We start from the raw sequence: 13,245 nt of genomic DNA, 5'->3' as shown, positions 1-13,245 counted from the left end.
TTGTTCCACCTGTAAATATGGCCCCTGTAGCCCTAAGTTTCTTTCCTCATGGATTTTACTTGACATTTAATAAAAACTCATTTGAAGCTGCCAAGTCTTCTAATCATACTTCTAATTATAACGCAAAAGTTTTTTTTTTTTTTTTTAAATAGCTTTTGTGCTTCTAGAGTGGGCTACTGTGAAATCAACAGTAGAGTCAGAATGGTGACATAGAACATCTCACCAAAGCTGCTACTACAAAGAATACTATGCTGACCTGGATCTAGCAGAATCTGAACTGACTTTTATTGGATCTGAAAGAGAAGGAAAGCAGAGCAAGTCCAGGTTATGCCTACTACTTGTCATGTGACTGACCTAGAGGTCAGTATCTTAAGTGTAATAAGCCAGTCACAGAAAGACAAGAGTTCTGTGATCTTATTTATGTGAAATATAAAAGAAAACAAAACTGTGATAGTTAATGTTAATTGCCAATGTGACCGAATCTAGCTAGAATCACTTAGGAGAAGACCTCCGAGCATGACTGTGGGAGATTATCTGAATTACCTTAATAAAAACAGGAAGGCCTGCCAATGTGGGTGGGATCATTCCCTGACTGGAATTTTGAACATTTAAATGGAGAAAATGAGCTGAGCAGTGTTCATACACGCATGCATACATCGCTCACTCATTCCTGGTTATGTATATGATTCAACTTCTTGCTGCCTTGACTTTCCTGCCATGGTGTACCACTGAACCATGAGCTGGATCTAAAGTTAACCCTCCCTTGAGTTGCTTTTGTAAGAGCATTTTGTCATTGCATCACAAAAGAAACAAAGACAAAAACACAGCCCAAGCATAAAGCCCCAAATGTAGGCTTGATAATGATAATCATTTCACTGTGTATGTTTACCACAACATTATATTTTATACTTTAAACACTTACAATTTAAGGGACAATACAAGGCAGAAGGCCCAAAAAGCAGTTTTTTCAAGAAGTACAGGCATCTTTAGCCTCACTGTAGTATATGGGCACATCATTGACTTGCTGAGTGAAAGAAAGTTATGTAACTAGAAGCCACTGAAGCTGGAGAGAGGCATGCCTCGAGTTCTGGGACCCTACTGATAGAATGTCCCCAGATTATTTCTTTCTGTACCCTCCCTGTTACTTTTACTTCTTGCTGGACCTTTTACAAGGAGCCTGTGTTCTAGGGTGTCTGCTATACAAGCCCAGACTCTGAAGGAGTCAGCAGGTATGCCTGTGGTTTCAGAGGGGTCTGCTACTCAGTCATGTCTTCTTACTTGTCTGTAGGTCTCTAGGAAGAGGAACTAATGGATTATTAATGAGACCTCCACATTTAAAAGCAGGTACGAACAAACAGTGATTTAATTAGGAAAAGAAGCTATTTAAAGTGGTTTGAAACAGTGCATGCTTATTGGCACTGGAATGTTCTCAGAGTTGCTTCAGAAGGCTGCACATTATATTTGCTTGTTTCCGTTGGCATCTACTTATCATGGAGAAAGCATCTACCTTAGCCAACCCTACCATGTAGTTCTGATCTAGATTACTATTTGCTTATTCAGTAAACATGTATTGTGCGCCGACTACATGCTGGAAGGTACTTTTACCCTGGCACACTCGATGCTCTGGGGATGTTCTTCCCTTCTTCTTTCCATTTCCTTTTATTCTCTTTCTACTTTTCTGTCTTTCTCCCTTTTCAGTTCTTCTTTCCCACCCCCAACACACACACACAAAACACACTGGTTTTTTTTGTACCATAAAACCATAAAATATTCAAACATAGGTTTACTGGTCCCAGAAACCAGGAGTGTAACAGCTGGTGATTCCCCTAAGACTAAGTAAATATTTTTCAGAGGCAAGGTGATTTCAGATTCTTAACGAAACAATAAGACTTAAATATTATGTGGAGAAATTTTATAAACATGGCTGCTTCTGGCATTTCTGCATATTACTATGAGGTGATTGAAATGCATGGACCTGGACCAAGGGATTAGTGTAGCAATAGCTTCTATCACATGACCATACAGCTGAATGAGTATCTGTGGTCAGACCACTCAAGCCCTTCTTTCATTTTGGAGAATAATGTGTGTGTGTGTGTGTGTGTGTAACACTCTCTGAAGAATATTTTTCCCATTCCAGGGACCAAGTAAATTTCTCAAGTACATCTCTTGAGATTACCTCTAAGATTTTTGAGAACACTATGAAAAACAAAGGTGGCATTAATACCCTAAAATATGGCTTAACCAGTCAGATGCTTTCTATCACTTTACTTGTAATATTGTCAAATGAAAACAGACTTGCTGGAAAGGGAAACATATCCAGAGCTGTAATGAAAATACATTTTCTTTTCTTTCATGTTGGGTAAGGGGTCATTCAAAGCTATGTTTTCATACAGGATCCATTCTAGATCACTATAACTGATCTCATGCTCCGGAGATACTATTTTCTGGTGGTGTTAAGAAGTGGAAAGTTTAGGGTACCAGAGTGGGCATCAAAGTCAAGAATGTAGTAAATACTGTGTATAAGACTAATGAATGAAATTATTCCAGCACAAGTACAATTCATAAAGAGTTTAATAAACAGCCACTAAACATTGCACCAAAGCATTTAGAAATACAATTTCTACAGAGAGGCAAAGGTCAAGCTTCCATTCTAAATTCCTTAAGACGATCATTAACAGCCCCCCACCCACCTCCCATCCCTACACATCCACAAGACAATACTCTTCTAGTCACAAATGTACCTACAGACACAGTCTTAAGCATAATGGGACTGGCATGCATCATCCCAGCAATGGCGAGGAAGCAGGGGATAAGGGAAATATGGGTGAAAAGGCAACCAGCAGCTAATGACACACCCCTTAGGAGCTTTGTTCAGTGGGTGTGCAGAGATTCTACTTATGGCTTTACCTTGGACCTTCTGGATACTGTGGACTAGTTGAGCTATTCAGATTCAAAGTAGCTGGGGCTGTTGTATTAAACAGTCTCATTCCTTCAAGTAATTACTTCTAGAAGTGATCTTTTTTGGTAATGCATTGTTACCTTCCTAAAGACCTTTATAATGTCAGACTGTCTTCATGACCCAGAGGGCTTACTGTAGCTGTGCTCATTCTAAGGTAAGAATGAACCTCGCTTCTCAGTTATTTCTTCATTTTGGCCTTTGGGAATAGGTGTAGGATATTTATTTATTAAAGACATTTATAAGAAGTCCAGGCAAATTATTCAAACTTCTGGGACTACCTTATAAAAATTGTGTTTATGTCTGTCCTTTTTGCTTATGTTTAAGAACAAAATGAGATCAAATGGCCTCCAATACATTATGAAATCGGTAATAAAGTTAATAATTTAACTGGCTCAAAATAAGTAGAGATATTTGTGTGAATCTGCAATTCACCCCTCATTGCAGTCGGCATCCAAAGTAGGTAAGAAGTCCTGGACATAATGGAAGCAGAGTGCCTGTGTCTGGGAGAGGAGCATGATATGTACAATATGGAAGTAAGAGGTTGGCTTTCCCCTGCTTGTGGCCATTTCTTTTGAGGCAGATTTCAGTGTTTAACCACTACCAGCCATCACATTTCATCTATTGTTTGACTAATTGCCTTGCCAGGGACTTGAGTTTCTTAGGTTCCCCATCTTTGACTAATTTTTATATAGGCATTCAATCTCGATCATCTTGTGTGTATGTGTACATTTTTAATTTAACTTCAAAATGTCTGTTATTTTTTTTCCAGAAGAGTTTCCAGGCAGCCATTGATCCAAAGTAAGCAATACTCCGCTGACTATAATGAGCTCGGTGTTACTTAGGCAAGGGAACTTTCCTGAAGAAGACTTATATTAAGGTGTTACTTTCCTGAGGGACTTGTTGAAACTGGAGTAGAGCTCACTTTTAATGCTTGAATGATCCAACTAGTTCTCTTTTTTATTATACATGTTTGACACAGGTGATCCTCAATTGTTTCTACTAATTGCTAATTTAGGGGTCATATCAGAAGTTTGATAGGATTCTTTCTTCCCATTCTACCAGTTCATATGTCTAGTAGGCCCTGCTGGGGGCATAAAAGGGGCCAGATTGATAAGATTAAATGGGATATCTGGGCCTAACACCATAGTGCGTCATAATCATCTTATGCAACCCAGTTAATGTGTTCCGGGATCTCAACACCTTGGACCCCACAAAGCCAAGATTTCCACTAGAAGAAGTAAGAGTCTCCTGTTCCTTCGTTATTGGGCAGAGTAAAATTAAACACATGCAGTGCCCTCAGCTGGGGAAAACTGGCATACTAAAATGAGCAACTGGACAAATGGCAGTGTTTGGCTCAATCCAAGCAATGTTCAAAGGACAAGTCATTTTTCTGTTGTTACATTTTCATTGAGGCTCATAATAGGAACTGAGAAAGCAATTACACTCAGCTTGGAACAGGGTTAAAAAGAAGAATCATGAAACACATGAAGGGAGCCCTAGGTTTTGGGTTTTTGGATGCTTCATGGGGTATACTGTGCCACTACTATTATCTACTGTTTGCGGATCATGCCCTTGATAGCTGATTCCCGGTTCACATATGTAGCCCAATAGACAAGATTGAATATAGCAAAGAGCACAGGAAAGATGATGCGGGAAATTTTGTCAACCTTGCTGACACTGTTGTAGGTCTTGGTCTCAGCAGGGCTCTCCTGCACATAAGCGGCCTTGGGTGAAGCAACGACTGTTGGAGTTGAAGAAGCACTTGGAGCAGCACCCTTGGAGATGGTGGGGAACTCAGCATCCTTGGTCAGGTTCATAGGATAGGTGGTTCCCACGATGTTGAAAGTGGTGCTTGTTTTCTTTGTTGGAGCTGCTGGTGTTTTCTTCTAGAGCCATAAAAGAGAGGGGAGGAGGAAAACAAAACAAACAGTAGATGATGAATTCATTATACAAAGTACATTTGGGAACTGCAGGGAGGAAGAGCCATGATGGACATTAATGAACCTGCTAAGTAGTAGGTTTGTACAAAGGGATACTATTTTGAAAACAGAAAACCAGAATGCACCATTTTAACTATCCTATCCAGCCCCAATTGTCACCTTGACACAGTCTTAAGTCACCTGAGAATGGAGCCTTAATTGAAGGATTGCCCGCATCAGGGCTATTTTTTAGGGCATGTCTGTGGGGACCTGTCTTGATTGTTCATTGATGTAGATAGGTCTAGATCACTGTGGGCATCACTATTCTTTAGGCAGGTGGTACTAGACTATATAAGAATGTTATCTAAGCATGGGCCTTCAGATTGGCCAGCAAGCAGCATTCCTTCATAGCTTCTGCTTCAAGTTCTCGCTTGAGTTCCTGCCCCAGCTCCCCTCAATGATGGACTGTGACCTGGAAGTATAAACCAAATCAACCCTTTCCTTAGCTGTTTATAGCCAGTGTTTTATCACAGCAACAGAAAGAAAACTGAAAAATCTGGCTATGTGTCTTTGGATAAATCATTCCTCCTTTGTGAGCTTCAGTTTCTTCATTTGTGAACTGAAGGTAAAAATAGCTGGCAGATTATTGAGAGGATCAGAAGAGAGAATGCAGTGGGAATTGCAAGGAAGTGTGAGATTTTCTATATTGCATGATTTCATCCTTCACAATAAACCTATGAAGTAGGTGACATTATTCACACTTAATATGTTAGTAAGCCTCAGATTAAGTGGCAGAACACATACTACCAATCTGAGTTCCTGACTTTTGTCCATAGACACACCATGCTGCTTTCTCTAGCACAAGGTACTCCTGGTTACCCGAGGGAAAAACTCCAAAAAGGCTGCGGCCATCAAGGGGCACACTTCCTGTGAAGAAGAGAGCTTGGTGAATCTGCAAAGTCATTCCGTCTTAAAGATAATAAACACTATGGAATATTTCCATGCACGATCACAACAGCATGCTGCCTTCATGCACTATAAAGGTGCTTAGCAAAGGAGGGGGTGTACAAAGGTTTTCCACTCTTACCAGGCAGCTAGTGGGAGCCACACCCTCCCCACAGAGCTGAAGAAATGACCTCTTCACACATAGCGAAAGTAAAGACAGTGGCAAGATTGCTAGGACAATGCCCTTTGGAAGCTCCCCCCCACCCCGAAACATAAGCTATCCCCAAAACACAGTCAAAAGTCCCCCCCCCCCGGTGCTACATCGAGGTTGCCAGTGTTTGGGTCCCGATTGCAATAGAGAGGCTGTATGGCACCGTGAGCAAAGGAGTTCACTAGCTCATAACTGCAGCCCAAGGCAGTGGCCTAGTCCAGGGTGCAAAAACTCTTCTAACGTCTTCCCTCCAGTTCTTCTTCAGACACCTCAGTCTCTCTCTTGATGCTTCTCAGAAGCTGGAATTAACTTCCTCACTCTCCCAGTGCCTTACCTATTTCCTTACTAGGTTTCTCTGTCCCTGCCCTCTTCTGTTGCTTCTTTCTCCTCATCTTCTTTTTCTTACTTCCCCAGAATTCTCATCATTTTTTTATCTTTCTGACATTAGATCACAGCACCATTTACCTTCCTGATCCAAATAATTGCCTTTGTACATTTATTGAATATAAACAGTGCCAAAACATACAATAGCTATTTAGAGTGAAGTAGGAAGGTTAGAAGTTATACTTAATTCCCTTTCTCCTAGGTACTCACAGCCTTTTGTCAAAGAAAGCTGTGAATACATGATTGTCATAATGTGTAACCTGGGTCCTAACTGTTTTGAGTAAAGTGTTATCAGTGTACCTGCAAGTGTGGAAAAGGCAACTCAAGGAAGGCTATGAGGTTTCCAGTATGAGTATTAACAATTGAACAAGAAAAAAAAATTAAAAATGGTCCTCTTGTGGGACTCCTAACAGTGGGAACAGGGGCTGTCTCTGACTCTTTTCCTGACTTTTGGGACCCTACTCCTCATACTGGGTCACCTTAGCCAACCTTAGTATATAGAGAGGTGCTTAGTCTTGTTGCAATTTGATATGCCATGTTTCATCGATATCCATGGGAAGTATTCCCTCTCCTGAACAGAAACAGAGGAGGAGTATATTTGAAGGTGAAAACAAAGGGGGAGGGACTTGGAGGAGAGGAGGAAGGGTAAACTGTGGCCAGTATGTAAAATACATTTTTAAAAAAGTTGAGCAGGCAGGAGTCAGCAGATGATACTGCAGCAAAGGCCAGTGCACAGGTGCAGAACACTGTTGGGGCATGACAATTGTTAACTGAATCACAGTGAGCACAACAAACACGGTATAAGAACTGAAGGTACAGAAAGAAAAGGCCAGATCTTTGCGCTATCCTGTGACTACTCTATTATAGGCAAAGAGCCTTTATTCCAGTGAAGGGGAAGACTCTTGGCCACTCATTGTGCTCAGAGGAATCCTGCTGAGGACAGGGAGGAGAGATTGTAGGAGTCAGGGGGTTCAGGGACATCAGAGCAAAATCCACACAGAAGACTAGCCTGGCTCATGGGAATCGGTTCCTCATGCTGGATTGCCTTGTCCAGCCTGAATACAGGGGGATGTACTCGGTCTTATGGTAACTTGATATGCCACGCTTTGCTGATGCTCATGGGAAACCTGCCCTTTCCTGAGAGAATAAGGAGGGTTGGTGGGCAGAGGGAGTGGGAGGAGATAAGGGAGGGGAGGCTTTGGTCAGGACTAAAATAAATATAAATTAATTAATTGAAAAAAGAAAATGCCAAATCTTGAAAGACCTTGTATACCACACTCTGCCTGCCTATGTTGACACCAGTATTCTTAGTCAGGGACAGGGAGTGTGGGAAATGAGGGGTGGGAGAGTGTGCAAGATAAGGGGTTTTCATTTAAGTTAATAAACAGTCTGACTAATAGGACATTTGAAAAGCAATACTTTTCTTCTTTGTTGGAAGATTATAGCTGCATTGTTACAAGCAGAACTCAATGCCTTCTAAGAACCTTCTAAATACTTTAAATACTATACCAGGCTCACTTATAATTAGCAAAGTCATTGTGTGAATAGAGTCCCACTGCTAAATGCCTTTGCCATTAAATAAAATAGTGCTTTATTTGTTTGCCTGCTTATTAACTTGCTTAGCCATTTTTCCCCATGGATAGACAAAAGAAAAAAAAAACAAGCAAAGCAAAACAAAAAGCTAGAAAGAAAGTGTGAAGAAAGCTTTACACTGACTTTGCTAAAAAAGCTTTTGGATGTCATCTTATGAGCTGGTTATGACTAGGACTTTGAAACAATCACTTGGGTCAACACTTTCTTTGCATCCACATCCACTTTATGTTCTGTAGGTGATGAGAAGCAGCAGATGATTTAATCCCAGATTATTTAAGTAGTAAAATAAAATTACCTTATGGTTTCTCTCATCATTTTCAACATAACATATTTTAATCACTACTATATTTCTACCTGCATTGCCTAAAAATGAAATGAAATTGAATGTTACAGCCTACAGCAGGATGCAGAGAAGTTGCCTTTTAATGAGAGAATTCTAAGTCTTGGAATGAAAAGTATTCTGGAGATTAACTGTAATTGTGCTGATCATTCTTGGATTGCACACTTAATTTTTTAAAAATATCTAGACGGGAAGGAGATAGGAACAAGTAGGGTGAGAGTAATCAGAATGAATTGTATACATATATGAAATTATCAAAAAAATTCATTACTAAAAAACAAAAATACAACATTTTACCATAATTTAAATTTCATATATCTGTATGTAACAGTTCATTTCAATTGTCAACTTGGCACAATCTGGCTTGGGAAGACAATCTTAAGTGAGAGATTTTTCTACATCAGGTTACTCCATGGGACATCTGTGGGTGACTATCTTGGTTGAGTTAGTTGATATGGTAACATTCACACTAAAAGTGGGTGGACACCATTCTTTGAGCTTGGGTCCTAAATGAACTGAGCAGTAGGTATGCATGCATTCATTTGTCTCTGTTCTTAACTGTGGATGGGATGTGACTGGCAGCTTCAGAATTTTGTCCCCCTACTGTCCTTCAGTGCTGGGCTGTAACCTAAAATTGTGACTTAACTAGGACATACATCTGCACTTATCTAAATAATTAAATGAATCATACTGCTGCAGTTTGGACTACCTAATTTTAACTATATATACTATGTTGCTTATGATAGTTACTTTACACAATACATTTGTAAATGAATATGAAAAATTATAAAATGAATGAAAGACCTTAATCTCAGAAAAGTCAGAAAAAAGACAATTTGGGGATGGGGAAACAGTTCATTGAGACCAGAGTTAACCCTGCTAACATCCATGCTCACAAACGAGATTGAAATCCTAGTGCTGGGAGGACAGGCAGGGCAGTCCCTAGGGCTTGCTGGCGAGACAGTCCAGTTGAATTGGTAATGCCTAGGGAGGGCCAGTGAGAGATTCTGTTTCATAAAATGAGGTAAAAAATGAAAGAGGATGGCAAATCAACTTATAGGGATCAGTTAAGCCTATAGAGAGGAAAGAATATGCAGATGGAAGGCCAGCTTCCTCAAAGAATGGGAGTTATCTAAACTATACATATCCAGGTTCAAGTTACAACTTAGAAGGAAAAGAATGAAAGAAATTCAGATACTACTAGTGTTTTGGGGAGAAGAGAAAAAGATAAATATTGAGGTGAACTTCATATGAAGGTTTCCATACTCCCTGGAATGACAGTAAAAGAAAGAGTCAACAAAAGAAAATCAAATGGCCAAAAAGCATTTAGGGAATTGCTGAACACCCTTAGCCACCAGGAAAATATAAATCAAACCAACTCTGAGGTACCATCTTATACCCATCAGAATGGCTAAAATCAAAAACACTGATGACAGCTTATTGTGGAGAGGAGGTGGAGTAAGGGGAACACTCCTGCACTGCTGGTAGGAGTGCAAACTTGGACAGCCACTTTGAAAATCAGTATAGCAGTTTTTCAGAAAACTGGGAATCAACCTACCTGAAGATTCAGCAATACCACTTGTGCATATTCCCAAAGGATGCATAATCCTACCACAAAGACATGTGCTCACTATGTTCATAGCAGCATTATTTGTAATAGTCAGAACCTGGGAACAACCTAAATGCCCTTCGACCAAAGAATGGATAAAAAATGTGGTAAATTTACACAGTGGAGTATTATTCAGTGGAAAAAACAATGATATCATGGAATTTTCAGACAAATGGATGGAACTAGAAAAAATTATCCTGAGTGAGGTAAACCAGACCCAGAAAGACAAACACGGTCTCATTCATAAGTGAATAGACATAAAACAAAGGATAACCAGGCTACAATCCACAGCCTCAGAGATGCTAGGGTGAAAAAGAGGACCCTAAGAGGGACATACTTAAAGGTCCTGGGAAGCAGAAATATTTAAGATCTCATGGGTAAACTGGGAGGGGATAGAAGAGAGAGGATAGGTACATAAGGGATCAAGATGACTGAGTTGGGGGAGGAACACACACACACACACACACACACACAGAGAGAGAGAGAGAGAGAGAGAGAGAGAGAGAGAGAGAGAGAGAGAGCAATGAAAGAGATGTCTTGATAGAGGGAGCCATTATAGGGTTAGAGAGAAGAGAGAATCCAGGAGAGAGAATCCATGTGCTAGGGAAAGTCCCAGGAATCCATAAAGATGACCCCAGATAAGACTCCCAACAATAGTGGAGAAGGTGCCTGAACTGGCCTTCCCCTATAATCAGATTAGTACCTACCCTAATTGTCATCATAGAACCTACACCAGTAATTGATGGAAGAAAACAAATGCAGTGATCCACAGCCAAGCACTGGACTGAGCTCCTGGAGTTCAGTAGTAGAGAGGGAGGAGGAATCATATGAACAAGGGCAGGGGTCAAGATCATGATGGGGAAAACCACAGAGACAGCTGACCTGAGCTAATGGGAGCTTAAGGACTCTGAACTGAGAGCTGGGGGAACCTACATAGGACCAAACTAGGCCCTCTGAATGTGGGTGACAGTTCTGTGCTTTGATCTCTTGGGGGAATCCCTGGCAGTGGGACCAGGACTCATTCCGGGTACATGAACTGGCTCTTTGTATTCCATTCCCTATGATGGGATACCATGCTCAGCCTTGATACAGGGGCGAAGGGGTTTGGTCCCACCTCAACTTGGCATGCCAGACATTGTTGACTCCCCAAGGGAAGCCTTACCCTTTCTGAGGAGTGGATGGGGGGAGGTAGGGGCAGGAGAAGAGAGGAAGGAAAAACTGAGGTTGTTATGTGAAATAAAAAAATAAAAATAAAACCTTCATATATATATGAAATATATATTATATATATATATATAATTCAAATTAAGAAGCTAAAGGTATGGCTCAGTGGTTAAGAAGGCTAACTATGCATGCAAAAGACACAAGTTCAGTGCCCAGAATTCACGTCAAGCAGCTTCAGGGGAACCAACAGCCTCTGCAATGCAGGCCTTCACCAGAAACATACACATATGTGTATAAACACAAACACACACATGATCAAAAATAAAATAAATCTTGAAAAATATTTAAATTCAATCGTACAAGAAATAAAACTGAATATTAAAACAGAGAAGGCCTGCATACTGTTTAAAGGACCAACAGAATTATATAAGGGCCACCAGAAGTATATAAGCTCATAACCTTCACCAACCTATCAATAGCTACATTTTTTCAGCAAAAACAAAAACAATAATCTACCTTGTACTAAAATGACTAAGGAGTTCATGGGTGCTGATAAGTGACTGTAATCACACATTATTATAACTATCCTGGATGAAGAAACAAAAATATAGATATCAGATTTTGAGAGACTTCATGTTATTGAATTACTAAACATTTCAAAATTGTCTGTTACAAGGAAAGTTCTCTGGTGCATGCTAGGGATGCTGCAGTGAACATTAAAACATGCCTGTGCCCTCAAGTTCCCATTCTACTGAAAGGAACATGTAGTAGGAATGTAATCAAACAAGCACAACTAGAGTTGAAGCACATAAGGCAGATCAGTGCAGTGTAGCTAGAAAAAAGGGTCTTTAAGAAGGTGATCCAAGAGTTGAATAGGAGAAAACAAAGTCTGAAAAGATCTGAACAACCAAAGTTCAGGGAAGAATTGTGATCACAAAGGGTCAATGAAGGTATAACTATGGACCGAGAGGAATTAATGGTAATTTAAAGGGAGATTGCAAAACTGAGTTAATGATACATGCCAGAAATTCTACCTACTTTGGAGATTTGGGTAAGTAGCTTAATGTCAGCCTGGGCAACACAACAATATTCCAATCCCGGAAAAAGGCCAGGAGCATGGTGTGTGTGAGTGTGTGTGTGTGTGTGTGTGTGTGTGTGTGTGCATTTTAACTCAGAACCAATTTTTTAAACTTCCATGTGCTAGAACTAATTCTTAGAATTGAATTTACCTTTGCTTTTAGTGTCTTAATTTTAGCCTGACCTTTCAAACTTCATACATTCTTCTGATTATATCAAAAGTTAACCATCTATTAACAACCATATGTATTTGAATCTCCTACCTTGTATGGCTTCATTTGAGTTTCAATGGACAACATCTTGAGAGATTAGAGTTAAAAGAACTCTGTGGTTTATCCCCAGGAGTCTCTGTTTAGGTTAGATCAATATCAGTTCATTGATAAACTCTATTTGACTTCAGTTGGTAAACCAGTTATATCAGTTAAAACATACTACTTTAAGTGTTTTATAGAATATAATAAAAAGTTAATCAATGAAACTGAAGCAATGGCTCAGCAGTTCAGACAACTTGATTTTCTTGAAGAAGACAGATGTTCAAGTCTCAGCACCCAAAATACAGCTCACAATTCTAATCACAGGAGATGTGATCACAGGGGATCTCTCCTGGTCTCTGGGGAGTACTGCATGCATTAGTATACTTACATACATGAAGGCAAAACAGTTACACACATAAGATAAAAATAAAATTACTTTTAAATTTAATGAGGTATCTTGATAAACTACAACATTTCCTGTTCTATCAGTTCATTAAACATTTATTAAAGATCAATTTTGCATAATTTTTCCTTAGTGAACTTAAACTATATCAGTTCCTGAATTGAATTTCTCTGAAAATATCCAGTACATTCTGGAAAGTTTTGCTTATCAGACTTGGAACCAGTCAAAAACAATAAAAACCTTTTAGAGATTTGTTTCATTTTATTTTTCTTTTTGTAGAGCTGAACTTCAAACTTAGGACCTTGATGTTCAAGATGAGCAAACATTCTACCACAGAGTTTTAATCACGAGCTTCATCTATTATAAAACTGGAATTTTATAACCTTG

The 13,245-nt window shown here is 39.7% G+C and overlaps 1 protein-coding gene across 1 annotated transcript in view; it reads right to left on the bottom strand.

The window, feature by feature from the left end:
- Positions 1-2,614: 2,614 nt before the first annotated feature.
- The window catches only part of Gabra3 (gamma-aminobutyric acid type A receptor subunit alpha3), a 229,142-nt gene continuing 218,511 nt past the window's right edge, over positions 2,615-13,245 (bottom strand). The window contains exon 10 of the mRNA XM_050123660.1: positions 2,615-4,845. Within this exon, the coding sequence (XP_049979617.1) occupies positions 4,510-4,845 (336 nt within the window). The 3' untranslated portion in view covers positions 2,615-4,509. The remainder of the gene's footprint in view (positions 4,846-13,245) is intronic.

This window comes from Alexandromys fortis, unplaced genomic scaffold (assembly GCF_014885135.2).
Source record: "Alexandromys fortis isolate MF-2015 unplaced genomic scaffold, M_Fortis_MF-2015_v1.1 scaffold_206, whole genome shotgun sequence".
NCBI lineage: Eukaryota > Metazoa > Chordata > Mammalia > Rodentia > Cricetidae > Alexandromys > Alexandromys fortis.
This window is presented reverse-complemented; position numbering and strand designations above follow the sequence as displayed.